The sequence below is a fragment of the Strix aluco genome, chromosome 3 (assembly GCF_031877795.1).
Source record: "Strix aluco isolate bStrAlu1 chromosome 3, bStrAlu1.hap1, whole genome shotgun sequence".
NCBI classification, from domain to species: Eukaryota; Metazoa; Chordata; class Aves; order Strigiformes; family Strigidae; genus Strix; species Strix aluco.
The window spans coordinates 104,988,567-105,008,566 of NC_133933.1; the positions used below are offsets into that span (position 1 = coordinate 104,988,567).

Below are 20,000 nucleotides of genomic sequence, written 5' to 3' on the forward strand. Positions count from 1 at the left end.
AAATCCAGCTGGCGGCCGGTCACAAGTGGTGTTCCTCAGGGCTCGGTGTTGGGACCATTTCTGTTCAACATCTTTATTGATGATCTTGATAAGGACATAGAGTGTATCATCAGTATATTTGCAGATGACACCAAGTTAAGCGGGAGTGTCGATCTGCATGAAGATAGGGAGGCACTACAGAGAGACTTGGATCGATTGGATCGGTGGGCCAATGTTAACGGGATGAGCTTCAGCAAGGCCAAGTGCCAGGTCCTGCACTTGGGCCACAACCACCCCATGCATCGCTACAGGCTTGGGGAGGTGTGGCTGGAGAGCTGTGTGGAAGAGAAGGATCTGGGGGTTCTAATTGACAAGCAGCTGAACATGAGCCGGCAGTGTGCCCAGGTGGCCAAGAAAGCCAACGGCATCCTGGCTTGTATTAGAAATAGTGTGACCAGCAGAAGTAGGGAGGTGATAGTCCCCCTGTACTCTGCACTGGTGAGGCCACACCTTGAGTATTGTGTCCCGTTTTGGGCACCTCAATACGAGAGAGATATCGAGGTGCTGGAGCGACTGCAGAGGAGGGCAACGAAGGTGGTGAAGGGCCTGGAGAACAAATCCTATGAGGAGCGATGGAAGGAGCTGGGACTGTTCAGTTTGAGGAAGAGAAGGCTGAGGGGAGACCTCATCACTCTCTACAACTACCTGAAAGGACATTGTAGAGAGGTTGGTGCTGGTCTCTTCTCACAGGTGATTAGTGACAGAACAAGGGGGAATGGCTTTAAACTGCAACAGGGGAGGTTTAGACTGGACATTAGGAAAAAATTTTTCACAGAAAGAGTGGTCAGACAGTGGAACAGGCTGCCCAGGGAGGTGGTGGAGTCACCATCCCTGGATGTGTTTAAGGGTCATTTGGATGAGATGCTGGGGGATGTGGTGTAGGGGAGAACTTTGTAGAGTAGCGCTGATGGTTGGACTCGATGATCCAGAGGGTCTTTTCCAACCTGAATGATTCTATGATTCTATGATCCACAGAATTAGGCAGTGATTGAATGCTGCTGTGTTTTCAGAAACAAAGATTATTAACAACTTATTAATAGAAGCTGTTAGTGGAAGTTAAACCTTTACTTGATGTGTAGTTTATCTTTCTGAACTTGAATAGGTTTTTTGCAGGATGAATTTTTTAGCTTTTCTCACTAGCTGAAGCACAAAACAGCTTGCACAATTTTGGGCACTTATAAAAAGTGATAAAAATTAGTGTTACTAGTTATAGCTGTAAAAATTATGAGGAGGAAGAACATTTATATTAAAGTAACTAATTTAGGTGAGGTGGTGTGACAAGGATTTTCCCCTGTAAGGTAGCCAGCTCCATATGAAAAATGTAAAAGCATTGAAATTGTAGCAGCAACACACTTCACTCTGTCCTGACCCCCAATAACTACCAACTAAATGTCTAGCAATACAATTCAGATCTTGCATGGGCGAATGCAAATCCAGTCTAAAACGCCCCTTGTGCGGCTTTGAACCATTCCCACATGTCCTGTCACTGAATACCAGGGAGAAGAGCTCAGCACCTCCCTCTCCATGTCCCCTCCTCAGGAGGCTGTAGAGAGCAGTGAGGTCGCCCCTCAGTATCTTCTCCAAACTAGAAAATCTGGAGTTCTTAGTTGCTCCTCATAGGACATTCCTTCCAGCCCTTCCAGCAGCTTTGTTGCCCTCCTCTAGATGCATTCAAGGACCTTCACATCCTTCCTAAATTGTGGGGCCCAGCACTGCACAAGTACTCTGAGTGAGGCCGCTCCAGTGCTGAATACAGGGGGATAATCACCTCTTTTGACCGGCTGGTTGTGCTGTGTTTGATGCACGCCAGGATGCGGTTTGTCCTTTTGGTGAGCTTTTATTTTCTCAAAATAGTATCCCAAAAAATTGGTGTTAAAATAATTTTAAGAATGAACCACTGTTCTTGGACTAAATATTAAGCATCATTAGTAAATATGAAATAACTTTAGAACAGCGATTTTTAAAAGATATTTTCAGTCTTTTTGCTATTAATGGCTGCAGTACTTACACTGAATGCAGAAGGGATTTGAAAGGTTGTGTAAGAGACACCCTCTGTGCTAATCTCTGCTAGCCTGGCATTTGCCTGTATGTCACTTCTTTCGAAGTGTATGGCAATTTGGTGTCATTGACACCCATATATGGCCAATTCGGGTTCAGAATGTATAAGGAAGTTCAGAAGAATGTGTGTACTTACACCTCGTATTTTCTTGTCTTCACTTAGATTTTGAATGAGGGAAAAAAACTGATCCAAGAAGTCTTAACAGCAGAGTCCTCACGAAGGGATGAAGTTTCGTGATAATAGCTGTGTTTATGCATGGAGTAATCCTATAGATATTGGGAAAGTTGTGATGAGATTCATTTTGAAGTTAAGACACCTAAATCCAGGTGTTTATGGGGACCTGTGTTCATGTGCATTAAGTGTCTACATTGTCCCTATAATCTGATACTCTGAGCGACAGAAGTTTATTCTATACAGCTAGTATAGCCTAGAAAGTGAGTCAGCTAACCAGCTACTAGAGGCTCACTCCATTTGACTAAACATAAACATCTGTGTTGTTGGAGATTTATGAGACATCCGCATGAGTATGAGAAACATGACGTAGGTCTTATGGGAAACCCACTATCATCTGGGAGGAGACAGATCAGGCAGGATAAACTGCACCTTAAATGGTGGTAAATATGTTTAGCAACAGATTTGAGGCCTGGAGCGCTAGTCAGTATAGTGGATGAGGTTGGTGGAGCAATTCAGATCACTTGCAGTAGGTGCCTGGAGCACCTACTGAGCTATTCAGTTGTCCAGCATAGGTGCTTAGTGTCATCTGAGATGACACAGCATACACAGTAGCATATGCAGTGGGAAGCAAGTTTCCTTAGGTCCTGTGGTGTATCTGCTATCCCCATATAGATATCTCACATAGTGTTAAGTTTCTCAAATGTTCTAGATGGTCAACTGACTTTCTTCTTATGTCTAAAGGATGTGAAACATTGCTGTTCAAGATCCATTGATTGTACTAACTAGATCTCCAGGGCTTTTGATTCAGTTTTCTAAAGACAGGTGGCATTTGAGTGACATCTGAAGTGTGCTAGAGTATCCAGGACATGTGTGTGGAGTTCTCTGATGAGACACCAGATCTGTGGGAGACCCATGCTCTTCTAGATCTGCAGCTGAAGGCCAGTTGGGATATAGCAGGATATGTCAAAGAGTGCCAAAAGCCCATGTTTAGGAAACTAAATCCTGTTTCCGCTGGATAAAATGGTCTCTTCAAGAGATAGCCAGCATGTAAACATGAATATGTAGACACCTATGTTGAGGTGTCTTAATCTGAACTACCTCTTAAATTTTCCCAGCATTTGCACAAGTAGTTAATTTTTCAGCGAGTATAAGGAGCTGCTTGCCACGTGATGTTAGTGCCTCTGCTCCATCATTCAAGTGTATTCTAGTAACATGCAACCTGGGGGGTAGTCAAGATGCCAGGGATTTTTTTGGCTGTTGTTTGTGTCTTCTCGTTTCTCTGAGTCATGGCATTTATCTCAAGAGTATTTCCTCAAAATAGAAAATCTTCCTGGGGATTTGAATGAATTTAGGAGTGATTTAGGGGAAAGACATGATGAACAAAAATAAAAGATGATAGGCATTTGAGGATTACATTTCACTTGCATCTGAATTATGTTTAGAGATGGTTATGGTTTTGTGACTTGTTACCTGTAATTAGATAAGTATAGATGTTGTTCTGAGTTATACAACTGACTTTTGCAGCTGGACAAGTCCAGAAATTGTACATTCCTCTGTGTCTCAAGTAATTACATATAAGATATAGAAAAGATGAAATGGGAAATCTCGTGGTTTATTGAGTTGAGTATGTTAGAAAATAATTTGTGGATATTGAAATTGTGGGTATTGAAAATCCCTAAGACATGTATGTTATTAGGATTTAGGCAAGCTTTCAATGTACGCATTTCGCATGCTTTTAATAATATGTGGCTTTTAAAAAATTCTGTTTCATAATGCAATAACTACTATAAGTTATTTTCCTGGCACCTGTAGAACATGCTAAATCAGATTAGAGTATTTTGTGTAATTATAGGCTGTTTGTATATGTATAAATACCCAAAGTAATACTTGAATGGACTTCTCCTTCAACACCCAGTACATTTTCACTGATGGCATTGGAGATGAGCAACTGTAACTGAAAGCAGAATTTGGCCTTAGTAAGTAACCACAATTTTAGTAAGAGAATTTCTGTGAGAATTGGTGATCATTTCTTTTCAAACCACTGCAAACATTCTTTAATATAACAAATAGAAATTAAAATAATTTGCAATAAGAAAAAAACCACACCCAAACAAATCAAACTCAGAAACTTTCAGGCTTCCAAAATTAGGCCTTTGTGAACTCAGACCTTAAAAAATTTCTGGAGCTTTTAAGTCATGACTCAGTAGACTTTTTCTATTTCAGTTTCATTATAATTTTGTAGCTCAGGAACTGCCATGAAACACCTTCCCTTCCACCATCCCTAGCTCTCTGCTGTCAGGCCTCTTCACAGGATGCTGCTTTTCAAGGCTCTAGTCGTTAACTTTTCTGTCCAGATGTTACAGTACTGTCCAGCCCCCTCTGGTCAGATGGATGCTTTCTCTGAGGCCTCCTTAGAGCATGTGTTACCTCTCCACATTTCTCTTGTCAGCCAGCAAATACTTTTTTTTTTTGGTGCTGACTCCCCATAAGCCTTCAAGAAAAATTAATTCTTTATCTGTCTGCCCCAAAGCAGTCTATAGACTGTTCATTTGGTCCAGCAGATCAGCAGTTAAACTTTTACCTGTGTTGGGCAAAAAGGTGAGAAGGGTGGATTTGTTTGTAGATGACTCGGCTGAGATAAAGGACAGCTACCCAGCCATTTCTCAAGTTCCTGATACCCTTTGCCACAGATAGGTCTTCAGAGCCTGCAATGCAGGTAGCAATTTTGAAGCACTGTTGTGCTGGTTGTGAAGGCTGTGGTCTTCATACAGGGTGGCCAGAGGAGGAGACAGTTCAGCTGTGGTGGCCCATTCCAGTAAATGACGTGCAGAAGGCAGAGGAATAATGGGACATTCTGGGACCCATGCACCTTCCTCTGCTTCAGCTGCTCTGCAGTTAAATCCATGAAGGGGTCACCGTATAAGAGACATGCTGCCTGCTTTCCTGAGGTGACAATGTGGAGTTGAGAGTGCTGGGTCTGGCCGTCACTCGCTGTTCTCCTGGCACGTATTTCTGCTGGGAGCAGCTGCCTGATGGCAGCTGGCTGAGAAGCTTGCCTCTGAGTCTTACCAGAGCCACGGGTCCTGGCACCCAAGGATTGATGTTTAATCTGCCTCTGCTTTAAAATAGCTAGAACAGTTCAAGGCCTGATCTTCTCAAAGATTTAAAGATGGAGCTGTGTGGCCAGTTGTCTAATCTCTGACTATAAATGCTTATAGGATAAACAGTATTCCACCTGGGAGTTGCGATTGCCAGTCATAAGCCATTGCACCAGACCATTCATCATTTGGTGGGGTATGCTTGTCCTGTATTTTATTCCTCAGCTGAACTCCTAGTTAGCTCTTCTGGAATTCTTCAGCAATTAAAAAAATAATTGCTATTTCTCATGTAAGAAAATGAGTATGAAGTTACTGGCATTTCTGGGACTCATCTGAATCACAGCAAGAACGAGAGGCATTATGGCAGAGTTGTATTTAGACTTTATCTCTACAAATAGTGGGATCTCTGCAGCAGGATAAGATTTATGAGCAGTTAGCTCATTCGTTTGATTCTTTTCGTCCTTAATCCCATAAAACCACCACCAAGGAACAAATTCCTATTTTTGTAGGCCATCTCACTGGATATAAAACATCTCCTGTTCAGGGTCGTGACTTTTGGTAGCTCAGTGGTCCCTGAAAGCTAAACAGCTTTTTCAGATTATGAGCAGTGGTTACCAGTACAGCTCAAACAGCTCCGAATATAACCTCTTGTTTGTGCTGGCAAGCCTTTATTTTTTGCCTTGTTCTCTATCTTGTGCTGCTTTAATTTTCAGTTTCTCTTTGGCCTGTGTTTATCTCTCTGACATTCTGCATGTGACCTTTGAGCTGTGCAACAAAATACTTGCTGATTATCTGGTATGCTGATTTAGTACCATGAAATGACACGTCCCATTTATGCTAAATGCTCCATTGCTTTTGCTGTGTTGCATAAACAAAAAAAAAAAAAAAAAAAAAAAAAAAGAGGAGGAAGGGATCTTAGATCCAGAACTACCTGAAACACTTTCCTAGTAGGCTTTTGATCATGTTATTCTAGGATAAAAGATAACAGGTGCAATTTGATTGGCAAAGTGGAACGACCCTTCCTTTTAAAACATTTGCTAACTCTATGAAACCAATGATAAAGCATAAACTAGCAGTGTATGAAGGTCTCAGCATTTTGCAGACCAACAAATATGCAGACATTCAGCAACATTGCCACTATAATGTGTAATATGCTCATCCCGTGTTAAGAACATAATGCATTTCACAGTCACAGACATGCTTGACAAATTAGAGGAATCAATGGTTAAAAGCAAACCAATACAGATCTGCATGAGCTATTTCATGTCTTGATGTTAGTCTTTTATTTACCACGTCTTAATGTTAACCTCTTGTTTGTGATTAAGTAGCCTCTAAGACAGATCAAATTGCAGGCAAGTGTTGGTCTAATCCTTTATTCATGTTATACTTCTTAAGGGTTTATATGCCAGAAAAAGTCTTTCGCTAATCTCTCCTTAAAACTTTCTGGCATCGATGGGTATAGATTTGTATCTTTGGGTTTTTCATTTAAAAAAAAAAAAAAGAAGAAAAGGAAAGAAGTACAACAATCCAAGAAAATATTTTGAACAGCTTTGATCATCTGGGTCTTTGACCAGTGCTGATCTTCCATTCAGGTCTAGTCAGATATCTGAGACCAAGTCCCTGGTGTAGTCAGGTCTGCACTATATTGTGGTGGTTCTCATGGGCTTCAGTGATAGTCTCTTTTGATGCTTTAGAATATCATATTTCTTTGCTCCAGCAGACAGGTTTTAGAAGAAATTTCAGTTTCTGTTTCCTGAATTTCCAGTTTAATCCTGTTATCTGTCTTTTTCCTCGCTGAGACCAAAGTTATTACTTTATAGAATTTCAGTTAGCTGAAAGTGGCCATTTTGTCTTTAGTTACTCACACTTTCATTTATCATCTTTTCTTAACATGGAATATGATTTTGCATAGGTTTTTTTTATATTAAAAAACCCACAACTGATATAAATGCAATTTGTCAATTTTTTTGTCCTTGATCTTTTTGGTTCAAGAGCCTAAGTGACTTATAAAGTTAAAGTGACTATAGAGTTTATTTTTGGTTCATGGAAAAACAAGGGACAGCAGAAAGAATTGTTAATACAGAGGTGATAGCCTTCTCACTCAGGAACAGCTGGTAAGTATGGTTAAATCAGTTATTAAGTATCAAAAAAACATATTTCCTACCTATTTCTAGGAAGATAGAAAGGCACAAATATTACTAATAATCTGTGGAGATATATTTGGAATGCATTTATTCCTAGCTAATATTTAGAAATTATTAAATTCTAAGAATAGCTGCAAATATACAAGGTGTGTTCAACTAGGTTGACCTGGAATATGCAGCAGTAAGCCAGGACTGTTGGGAGCACTGAGCTTGTAACCAGTGTTCCAGAACTGACTTGTGTATGTTTGCTGCCTCAATTTTTTAATTACACATCAGAGGCATGTGATTTTCTGAAAAAGTGAATTACCTACTCTTAAGAAAAAATAATCAAAATTTAAGGTATTTATGAAAGAGAATGTGCAAGATCAGAGTCTTTCTAAATTACTGATTATATTAAAAAATGCAGCTTGCCAGCTGTAAAATAACAACATGTGTCTCTTCTGACCTATCTTGAATTACATTTGATTTGACATTTTTATGATGGTCAGTGTGCCACACTGGAGTTTTGAAATAACAGAGAATCCTTTATGGACATTTTATGTGGGGAAGAAGGTGGTATCATGCTGACTGTTAAACATATGGAAACGGTTTAAAGTAAAGATGTACTAAATCATATTCCATTAAAACTCAGTGAAATAATTATTGTTTAGAAACCTTAGCACCCACTTGTCTTAATTTAAATATGCACTTGCAATAAAAATTTAAATTTGCAGTATTTTTAAACAAATTCTTAACTCCTGTGAAATTTGTGGAGGAAGAACAACATTGGCAGTGTACTTGTGGTAGGCTATATTTACTTTAATACATTGTCAATTAGATGCTATTGTTCTTTCAGATACTGGACATTCTCATCTTTAACGTTTTACATAATACCTGCTTTATCAAGATGATAATGTCTTTTTTATAAGAGTACATAATGTAATATTTTAATATTATTATACTATGATCTATTTAAACATATGTTATTGTTATTAGACGTGTTGTTAAAACAAAGGCTATATCTGTGCAAAATGAAATCAATCTTGGTCCGTTGCACTGCAAAGTCCTGAATCATCTTTTCTGATGAGATAGATGTATTTTCAGGCGTAAAAGCCATTTGTTTGTACAGACACAGTGATGTCATTTACAAAGACTTTTTTTTTTTTTCTCCTGATGTGCTTTTCTGTTAATTAAGGGGGGGCATATCAGAACTGAACTCAGTCACATGTGGAAGTGTGTTTTAAATCACTGAGTCCTCTGGGCCTTGGCTGAAAGTCACTTTTCTAAGATGACTAGAATACAGCTTTTTTACTGTGAGTAAAGGGAGTAAATGTCACAACATCACCTGTATGTTAAGCATACTGCAAATGTGAATACAAATTGAGGCCATGAAAGAGTGTGGTAATAGCATAAACATCTGCATTAAAAAGAAACATGTTAGCATTGTGCCTGTGGGTAGCTGTCCATCTATCAGTGGTACAGGGTATTCTGTAACAGCCTTATAGTCCCTTAGTGTTACAGTGTAAAATTTTCTAGCCATTACTGTCAAATTTAACCCCACTGCCTTGCAAGTAGTCAGCAGTGAGCATCTTTGTTCTTGGAAGTTCTTTGGAGGCTGATCCTACTTCTTTGCTCTATTACTCATTCTAGATCCTGTCAGTAAAATATCGTACAACACTTCAAGTGGAACTGGCCCCTGGGGATAGAGTCTCTGGGTTTCATTATTGCAATTCTTTTTCAAATAAGCAAGGGAAACTCAATGGCAACACCTGATAATGCTTGGCAAGTCACTCAGTAGTTCTTTCTCAGCATGAGAAACCACATCTGCCCCTGCTCATGTGTGCCGGTTTTAGTAGTTTTTGCGTATCAGTAACAAAAATGAAGTGGAAGCTTGAAAAGATATTTTCCAAGCAAAGTATGCTGGTGATTAGACTTGCTTACATTTTAACAACATTTCTACCTAGTTTCAGGTATAGTTAGATGCTTCTTGGCTGTTATATTCAGAGCTACACAGAGATGCCTACAGAACAGGAGCATGGGAGGTGGATGAAGCTCCATTTTTATAAACAGCAACTGTTTGGACAGTTTTTTAGGCAGACTGGCTCTTATGATTTGTTTCACCTTTCTCTGACAGAAGGTTTAAATCTGCTGCAAAGTTCCAATTCCCAGTACACAGCACCACTGCCCTGAGCAAGCTATTATGCTTGTATGATAGTAGTGGAGCAGCAAGTTATTTATAGCTGACAAATCAGTGAAAAATCACATCAGCTGCTATGAAAACTCCACATAGAAATAAAAATTTGACCCCAACAAGCTGTCAGAGCAATCTCTGATCCTCTGATCCTTCACTTTAGTCTTCCCTTCTGTGGATCACTGGATACGTAATAAAAACGTATCAAGTACAAACCGAATCTGCTAACTAAATCCCTGCTATTTGCTGCGCTGCTTGCTTTTGGATTTGGAGTGTAGCTAATAGTTTCAAAGGTTGCTGCATATTTTTCTACTTTATCTTGCTCGAGTTACTAAATGAAACGGGAAGTTAAAATGCGTGCAGGAATTTTCTATTGCTCATAAATGCTATGTCATCTCTGTGAAAGGCCATCGGCATTACAGCCCAATGCTGAAGCAGTGATGTTTATTTAAGAGGATTGGTGGCCAGAAATAAGCCACAGTGTCTAATCAGACACAGGCCCTGCCTGGGCACCATGCCACAACGTTTATTGCGTGTGCATTTCTCATAAGCAAAATGGCTACGTACTGAGGAGGATGGATGTGAAGTCTGGAAGAAATTACGGTGCAAACGGCTGTTCTTAACTTTCTGAGGAGGATTTAAGTGTATGTAAATATACGGGAATGAATGAGACTATGCGACTGTGAGTTACCGAAAGCCAAATGGGGAACGTCTGTGGATGTGTGAGGGCTGAAAAGGAAGAACAGTGTTTAGATCCTGCAAAAGCTCCCTTAAGTCCAGCTAAACATTCCCCTGGAAGAAAATATTTCAGAAGAAAAAGGAGAAAGAAATCAACCAAGGAGGGACCAGATTCAGTACATGTTAAAGAAAGTGAAGAAAATAGCCAGTATGAAGTGGGGATTTCAGAAAACACTGAGAATCGTCCCAAGGGTGTGGGATTGGCTTATTCCGTCCCCCGGAGAGTGACAGTGGCTGGTAATGCTCTGCCTGTGAGTACAGACCTTTCGGCTGATCTTGTTAAAGCAAAAGTTTTACTGGGTGAAACAAAGAGTGATTCTCTTTGTGGAGACAGTTTTCATGGTGATAATCAGAGGCTCATCACGTCTGATGAAACAGAGACATGGTTAAAGGAACAAGACAAGAGGAGTTCAGAGAAGTGCTGTATGTGGAAGAGGAAATACTTGGAGGATGGCAACAGGAGAGAATTAGCATTCCTGAAGAAATCTCATGGTCTTTGTTATGGAAGAGCAGCCAGCTTGGATTCTGGTATCCACATTTTACGCAGACAGCGTGAAGAAACTGGATTAAACAGAACTTCTTGCAGAATTGTTGAAGATGTCCCAGAAAGCAATAAATCAGAAAAGTTGCGTCGCTTTCTTTCTGAAAGCAAAAGTTATCCCCTGCTTGATCAAAAGAGGTTTTATTCTTCTGATGCTGTGCTTTCCCAGTTGTCAAAAGAAAAGGCATTATTTAGCCATCCACCAAACAGGAGCAAGGTAAATATGTTGGCACAGTACATTATATTTGAAAGTAAGCTAAGAATAAGTATTTGAACAGTATTTTTACTGTTAAAAAATACCTTTGCTTTGCTGTATATAAGCCTTTTACACATGTTATGATACTACATGTAGTCGTAGGACAGAACATGTTACTTCATCTTTTTCACAGGTTAAGTAATACCTCTGTACTTCAGGAGTGTTGATACATCCTTGTGCTGTTTTGCTATCTGTAGATTGATTTGTTTTCTAATTTAGGAAGAAGATTTTCAAGTTAAAATGGTTCTAGAAGGTGGAGTAAATTTCAGAGAGTTTTTTAAGTTCACATACAATATCTGCAGTAATTTTTTTTTATCAACTCTTGATGGTCTTGTAATTCTTTTGGGTCTTCTGTCAAGGAAAGGAATATTTCTAATTCTTTTCAGTTATGGCTAATAGGAACTGAAGAAAGATAGAAATATGTGGACAGCCTGAAATAGAAAAAGTGAACATAAATCATATTAATAATGTTCTCCACTTTTAAAAGAAGTTCTTTCCTCACAAACTGTCTATATGGACTATTAATATTAATTACTGAAATTCCATCTTCCTCTGAGTGTAGGATTATTTTCCTTTTACAGTAAAAGAAACTAAACAACAAGCTTAGCTGCAGAATATCATAAGGAAAGCAAATTTTTTTCTGTTAGTATCCATGCTTACCGATTCAACCCATATTGCCAGTTTTGCCCCACTCATCTTCAGCGCAACTGAAATCTGTAAGCGTGGGTTAAATGCTGCTACCAGGGTCTGGTCCAAAACTGATTCCCTGTGCTCAAGAGGACATCTGAGCTTTGAGTTGAATGAACAGAGGGAATAGACATGTGCCAAAGGTACTCCTTCCAGCAAAGAGCTAACTACACTTTCGTTGTTTATATAATTTACTTTTGTAACAGGAATAAAATTATACTTCTTCCAAGCTTAGTTTTTAAATACAGATAACACACCCAGTTACAACACACAGTACACACAAGTACAAATAGCCTTCTAATGCACACAGAGATCTTTAGCCCTCTTAATCTTAGCTGGAATTCAGGAAAATCTTAGGGGTGTTCTTTGATTTGAAAAAACATCATTACTGATTAAAACAGTATGAGGCCTTGTCTGTTCAGCCAAACATGGCCACTTTTTCCTGTATAATCAGGGTAATACAACTTCTAATACGCTGCAGTTATTACGCCAACCAGGCATATACCCCTTGTTACCCACAGGAGGAAGGGGAAAAAAAAGAGTTTTTTGTTGAGCACCTGCATCGATACTGAGACTTGTGCTGGTGATAACAATAAAACACTGCTTAATGGTATAAATATGAAATCTACTGCCAGATCAGTCTAAATGCCCAAGTTGCTGAAATATCTGCTTTTCAGTTCAGTTCCCTTTCTCCACCCAAGATTCTGAGTATAATTAATTTTAAAAGCACCAAAGAGCAGCTTTCACCTGAAAATAAATCCAGGAAGAAGACTAGATTTCAGACTCTAGCTTATTTTACAAAGTCATGACCACTTTCCTTTTGCTTTTGAGAACTAAATAAGTATTTGCATGTCTTGTATTTCAGTATAAAACAGTAAAGCTGTTATTTACACAAATCCACAAAGTTGCAGTTATCAGCCTGAGCTGATACACAAGGTTTACGGTTACAAATCTCAGTTTTTACCATTTTCCTTACTGTAATTACAGAGATCAGTAGCCTCCACTCACCTTGTGAATTTAGCCACGCTATAATGTACTCTTAGCTTACACAGTGGTTCAGATGTGGCTGATATTTGAAAGTGTGTTGGCTTTTGAAGCTGAGGCACAGACACTGGGGAAACCCGTAGGTACAGCTGGCTAATTTGCACTGTAACAGAGAGAGGACATTTTACCCTGTGAAAAGCATAGTCCTCACTACTGGTTTATATCATCTGAGTCTCTTTCTGTGACACAACTTCCTTCTTAAGTGTGTAAAACAGTTATGATTTTGTGTTCAAATAGGCGCTACCATATTACTTCTGGTTTCCTATTTGCAAAGTTCAGGTAAGCAGGATGTTGTGAAGCTTTGTTCCTGCCTGCTCCCTGAGAACTTTGAGAGAAAGTTTTTTACTTTCTGCTGAGGCCTGATTTCTACAGCCCTTGTTCCTAAAACAGGAAGATGACTTCCTCGAGCAAGATATGCTCTGATACTGTTCAAGCTCAGGGCTGTCCTAGAGCAGATGGCAGCTTGCATTAAGGTCAAGAAGTTGTGAATCAAGACCTAAACAGGCTTCCTGCAGCAGACTCCTCAGTGATGTTTTAGCACAATGCAGGTAGAGTAGAAAATCAAGGCTGTAGTTTTGGCTTCTCTACAGGAGATACTGCTACCGCGATATTTGATGTCTCTTGTGTTGAAAGAAGCCATGGTTTTCATTCAGTATCAGCAAAAAATAGCTACCGGCTGGTGTTACCACCAGTTTTTGCTGGTTGTCAGCTTGTGTCGAAGCCAATGACTTATGTGTATCACGTTATCAATCATTATTCTTCTTCTTCCAATCTAATTTGTGGTAGTTTCGGTTCCGGTTTATGGATGTAAACGTTTTTTAGAAAAATGTCTAATATATAGATGGAATCACTCATCTACTTCCAGTACTCAGCTGTTGTCTTGGCTGCAGGTTCTCAGCTGGTTTTTTGCCATGCATCTACATAGTGTTTGATACAGTGGATTTCTTATCTCATCTACAGTACTAATAATAATTTTCAAGAAAAAAAATGTATTTAATTCAGGTTAAAGGCAATATTCTTGCTTTTAAATAAAAATATGTAGAATATTTGTAATCAGCATATTCAGTAAAATATTTCTACTGGTATATGATGGTGGACATAGTTGGAAGGTGTCTTGTTATCATTGCAAGTAGTTGCAAGATAACTGCAGTAATAAACAGATGACTTCTTTTCTTTTACTTTTAAACTCATTAATTCTTTTCCCATTCCCAGAAGAGTTGATTGATTACCTTTTTTTGCAACAGCATTTTACATATATGAAGACTGTTATCACACTTCCCCTCGGTTTTCCCTACTTTAGACTAAATAAATCCATTTTTTCAATCTTTCCTAACAGGTCATGTATTTTTAGCTCTTTTTCATTCTTGTTTTTCTCTTTCGATCTGCTTCAACTGTTCCAATAGTTTTTGAAGGGTGTTGCCCAAAGCTGGACTCAAAGCTCCACAGAGCTGTGCAAGAACTGAATAGGAACATTTGAATTTATGGCCAAATGGAAACTCACAAAGTCCAACTGTAACGTCAGGGGAGATGACTTCTTGTGATCACATGCAAGTTCAAATTCCATTCGTATAACTGTACTTCCCTCAACATACTGTCAACAATCCTTTTCAAAAACAACACATAACTAACTACTTAGCTTAGGTGGAAAACAGCATTTCAAAATCTCTCCATATTCATGTATTCTTTTTTCTCTTGTTTATTTGTGTTCTTCAGACTTTTCTGGTTTAGGGCTAGCTGACATCAGAATACATTTCATTATAGATCATACATCTCTAGCCCATTATATACTTTTTTGCAGTTAAGTACATTATGTCAAGTTTAGACGTGCTTCAAAACATTTGGGATAAGATGGAATTGGAGGGAAGACTCCTTACTATCTATACCAGACTTGCTTCTGTTTGCACTGTAAAAAATGAGCCGCAGAAATCCAACACCAGCATTGATTTCTTTTGGAAGGTCTTTTCTGATCTGCTCTGCTCTTTGGACTCAAAACTGCATCACTGAAATCAGTGCAAGCAAACAGCTTGAGGCTTTTTAGTGTATGGATTTTGTATACTGTGTGATGCAGAGGAAACTTACAGGCAGAGTAAAAAACCGCTTGCAGTAGCAGAGGTTAACTAGTTCCCCCATCTAGAAACAATAAATATATTGTTTAGTGCCAATTAAGACTTCAATCCTGAGATACTAGGGCTGTGCAGAGAATTACTTCTGTCTCTTCTTCTTGCATAACTTGTAATTCACAGGCTTTGAGATAATTTGGAGAACTGGATCTCTAGCAAACAACTGTTCAGACTCATGCAAACTCAATAATTTGTTCCATGCCCAAGGAATAAATGTCCTCTAGTAACAGAGTATAGTGGGTAAATGATAGGCTTGTGAGATATAAGAATGAAAGGCTCACATAAACTGTTTGCTTTGAAGGACAAAATTTGAACAGTAAAAGATTTGATCACCTCTTAATTTATTTTCTGTTCTAGTATTCCTAATTTTGTAGTCCTTCTTTTTCTTTCCTGTGGCAAATGATGTTATAAATATTGTTGATAATGCATAGTTGGTAGATGTAAGTGTGCTTATGGGGTTATCAAAGGGGTTACTGTGCTTATGGGGTTATCAAAGGAAAGATGTGCTCACTGACACTTTATTTTGTGGGTGTAGTATTTTACTTAAGTAGTTCCAAGTTAATAGGGCATCTTGCAAAGTAGAGATCATATTTGTAAGTGTAATAAAACAGCTCTTTGAGTCACCATTTCCCTCAGTGTATTTTTATACTTTTCAAATATGAATTCAGTGTTTATGAAAAAGTCTGAAATCTTAGTCCTGGAATCTGAAATACTTTATTTAGAGAACAGAAGTGCACAGGCTGTTTCGGGTCTCAGGCTAATGTTCCTTAACCTGTACTGAAACGGGCTACTTCCATGAGTGAAAAGCAATTTCAGTTTTTAAACCCACTGTAGTCTATTTGTTTTTCTTCAGATGGCCAACTGGGGTGCTGAACGGTGCTTGAAAGATTTTGGATCGAAATCCTGTTGACCTTAGGGTAATGAGCTAAATTCATGTTTTAGCCATCCAAAATTTGGATTGCAAGTTTACCTCGTGGTCACTTTCAGAATAAGAAATATTCTCCTTGTGTTTGTGTCCATAGCTACAAATGTTGTTTGTATGTAGCAACAGATACAAGTACGACCTTCAGAAGTTGCCTTGTTGTCTGAAATCACTTGTTGCCAGAGGAATCTAATGTGCACTCAAATATGCTGCGTTTGCACTCTCTGCAGCCCAAAATGTACATAGCCATCACCAGTCAATTAACCGTGAAGGAGGCTAAAGATTTGAATTTAGCAGGAAGGAATGTCCGTTAGCAAATTACATTGTTAGCTTGCTTAGGTAGAATACATTAAAAACCATGATACTTAATGATTACACACAGAGGACTTTTCTGAAAATGACAGGGAAAAAATTATAGGGTTTTTCTTTTTTGCTAGACATCTGGCACTTCAGATGACATCATCTCTTTCAGAAGCGTTGTCCGGATAAGTGGCAAATAGTTGACTTCATTTATATTGTGGTCTGGTTGTTCTGTGATGAATAGAAACTAAAGCTACTGAAAAAATATTCAGTTTGCTTTCTTGCTTTGAAATACCAAAAGATAAAAGTAACCAACAGAAAGGAAATCTTACACTGCAGATGAGTTCCCTAGATTTTTACAAGAACATTTTCAGAGAGATTTTAAGTTGGTCTTTTGCCACGTTGGATTCCCTGTTGTCTTCAAAGACTCTACTGTCTGTATTTTGTGTGATTTCATGTACTAAATACTCAGTGCAGGATTTTGATACCTAGAAATTTATAAACAATCACAGCTGCATGTGTTTCTCTTCAGTGTTTTAAACATAAAAGGAAATATTTTCTGATTTTTTCTTAAAAATGTGCAGTGTTCAAGCTGGAGACATTAGGATGCAAAAAATCCAGTGAGGTCTTCGGAGGTATTTATGGGCTAGTTGAACAGTTAAAACTACTTTGCTTTCTAACATCAGTGCCTGTATTTTTCCCTTACGTAGAACCATCAGATATGATGGCCTGTGAAGGACTGCCTTCACAGCTTGGTGTTTTGTGGATACTTGCATAGAAAATGATGTAGATTAGTTTGTCCCTGCATTAAATTTACTTATAGTTTATTGTAAGGCTGTAAATGCTTATTGTCCTCTGGAAGTGTGAAAGGTGGTTAAACAGAAATAGGAGAGAGCACTGGCAGCCCCTACATTGCCCTGACATCTCCAAGGTGCTTCCTTTTGTCCCCAGCTTCCTAGTGCTTTCCACCACCTCCTGTTAGGCATTGACATAGCAGCATCAGTAGGAAAGCTACATTTCTTTGTTCCTGGCACTGTGTTTTGTGTGGTTTTAATGTGAGAAAAAACTGCAATTTCCAGCCTAGCCTGTCTGAACTCCCCCAGGAAGAGCCCAGACAGGAGACATCTTTGTGTGCAGAGATTTCAAGGTCAGGAGGCATAGTTATGACCATCCCATCTGACCTCATGAACATAACGTCCTGGTTTACACTAGAATAGGATTGCTGGCATTGGCAGAGCTCCAGAGTTAAGGCTCTTCTGCAGCCAGCTTGAGCACGGACCTTGCCCCCCGAATTGTCTGTGGGCAAAACTTCCCTGAGCCCTGGCCTCAGGCTGGCTCCACAGCCAGAGGAGACCTGTCTCTCCCCACAGGGCTGGCTGTAGGCTTGTGTGGTGTGGCCTCTTCCAGGTGGGCTCATGGGGGTGCTTGGTGTCCACACAGATCTTGGTGGTGTCTTAGGCCCTCTTGCCTCTGCCCAAGCACCTCAGCCTGCTTTTTGTAATGTCTGAGCTACAGTACATGTGTCCCTGTGTAGTGCCTCACGGTACCTGGGTTCTTGGTGTTCTTCATAACATATTATCTGTTGTTGTTTGGGTAAGTGGTAAAAAGTGGTCATTTAGAAGAAAGATAATGTGTGATAGCACTTCCTTTATCAAGGCATATCTTCATTTTCTATTTTGCAGTTCAGATTTACACTGAGTACAATTTCTATAACATGAGGAGCAAAGAATACATGTGCAAATTAGGGAGACTAGGGAAATGTCTGCTTCATATTTATACAGCGGTAGTTTTCTAAGCAAACTGACTGCGCTTCATTAGGGGGGAATTTAATGTACTAGAAAGTAGTATTTGTACATAAAATTACCAGTGCTTTCCTGCTTTCCCTGACATGAAGTTGATAATGCTTGAATAATACAAAACCAAACCTTCTGTATCAAGCAAAACTTTTATTTATAATCTTTCAGTCTTTCAGTCATTCCTAAAATGCTTCGTAGAAAATTTTGTCCTAAACACACTATTATCAGTTTTCACTGTAAATGACTGTTCTGTTACTGAATTCCAGAACAGCATATAATATAAATTAACCTGTTTTAAGAGAGGAACATTGCAGCTAAATAAAGTAAGAATAATAGAAATATGGGTATTACAGAGGTGTGACTATATACATATAAACCATACTGCATTTTGTATATATAACATTTATATATAATAGATATAATACATAAAAATAGATTACTTTTCACATTATCAGCATAAAATAGACATAGTTAATTATTTTTCATTATGTAATAGTATTATATTGTGCCCAGAAATTAAAATGCTGAGAACTGGCTTATTGAAGAAAATTAAGCTACGAATTTTGTATTTCACATTGAAGACACTAAGCATGTATAAGGATAAGACATGAAAGAATATTAATACAATATGTAAATAATTGTCATATTAATGTATACAGATATCAGACAGAAAATTCTTCAGTAATGCAGAGTGGTTTTCTGCAATATTTTAAACATTATTTATGGGTTAGATGTAATTGCAATATTTACATTAACTGTGTTTTAGATATCTGATATCCATGTTACTGGAGAGTCAGAGGACATGTCTGCGAAAGAGAGACTGCTCCTGTGGTCGCAGCAGACAACCGAGGGTTATGCTGGAATGCGTTGTGAAAATTTCACTACCTGCTGGCGTGATGGAAGATTATTTAATGCCATCATTCATAAATACAGGTAAGTACTCCATTTGTTCTCTTGGAAAAGCATTTCAGTGTACATAGAGAGAGGGCTCTGTGGTTTATGCCTGTAATAGCACTGCAGCTGTGGAGATGACACTGTCTTTTTTGGGGCCACCCCTGCTTAACATCTTTATTGATGATCTGAACGAGGGGATCGAGTGCACCCTCAGTAAGTTTGCAGATGACACCAAGTTGGGTGGGAGTGTTGATCTGCTCGAGGGTAGGGAGGCTCTGCAGAGAGACCTGGACAGGCTGGAGCGATGGGCTAAGGCCAACTGTAGGAGTTTCAATAAGGCCAAATGCCGGGTGCTGCACTTGGGCCACAACAACCCCCAGCAGCGCTACAGGCTTGGGGAGGAGTGGCTGGAGAGCTGCCAGTCAGAGAGGGACCCGGAGGTGTTGATTGACAGCCGGCTGAACATGAGCCATCAGTGTGCCCAGGTGGCCAAGAAGGCCAATGGCATCCTGGCTTGTATCAGAAATAGCGTGGCCAGCAGGGACAGGGAAGTGATCTTACCCCTGTACTTGGCACTGGTGAGGCTGCACCTCGATTACTGTGTTCAGTTTTGGGCCCCTCACTACAAAAAGGACATTGAATTACTCGAGAGTGTCCAGAGAAGGGCAACGAAGCTGGTGAAGTGTCTGGAGCACATGTCGTACGAGGAGGGGCTGAGGGAACTGGGGTTGTTTAGTCTGGAGAAGAGGAGGCTGAGGGGAGACCTCATCGCCCTCTACAACTACCTGAAAGGAGGTTGCAGAGAGCTGGGGATGAGTCTCTTTAACCAAGTAATAAGTGATAGGACAAGAGGTAATGGCCTCAAGTTGCACCAGGGAAGGTTTAGACTGGATATTAGGAAGCATTTCTTTACAGAACGAGCTGTTAGGTGTTGGAATGGGCTGTCCAGGGCAGTGGTGGAGTCCCCATCCCTGGAGGTGTTTAAGAGTAGGGTCGACATAGCGCTGAGGGATATGGT

General features: G+C 39.4%; 1 protein-coding gene across 8 annotated transcripts in view; it reads left to right on the forward strand.

The window, feature by feature from the left end:
* Window positions 1–20,000, forward strand: part of DST (dystonin) — a 316,145-nt gene that overhangs the window by 128,683 nt on the left and 167,462 nt on the right. For 7 of the 8 annotated variants that reach the window (XM_074819863.1, XM_074819864.1, XM_074819867.1 and 4 more), the window contains one exon: window positions 18,855–19,021. In XM_074819863.1, the coding sequence (XP_074675964.1) occupies window positions 18,855–19,021 (167 nt within the window). Of the gene's footprint in view, window positions 1–10,285; window positions 11,181–18,854; window positions 19,022–20,000 lie in introns of those variants that run through there. The other variant, XM_074819866.1, reaches the window with a different exon arrangement.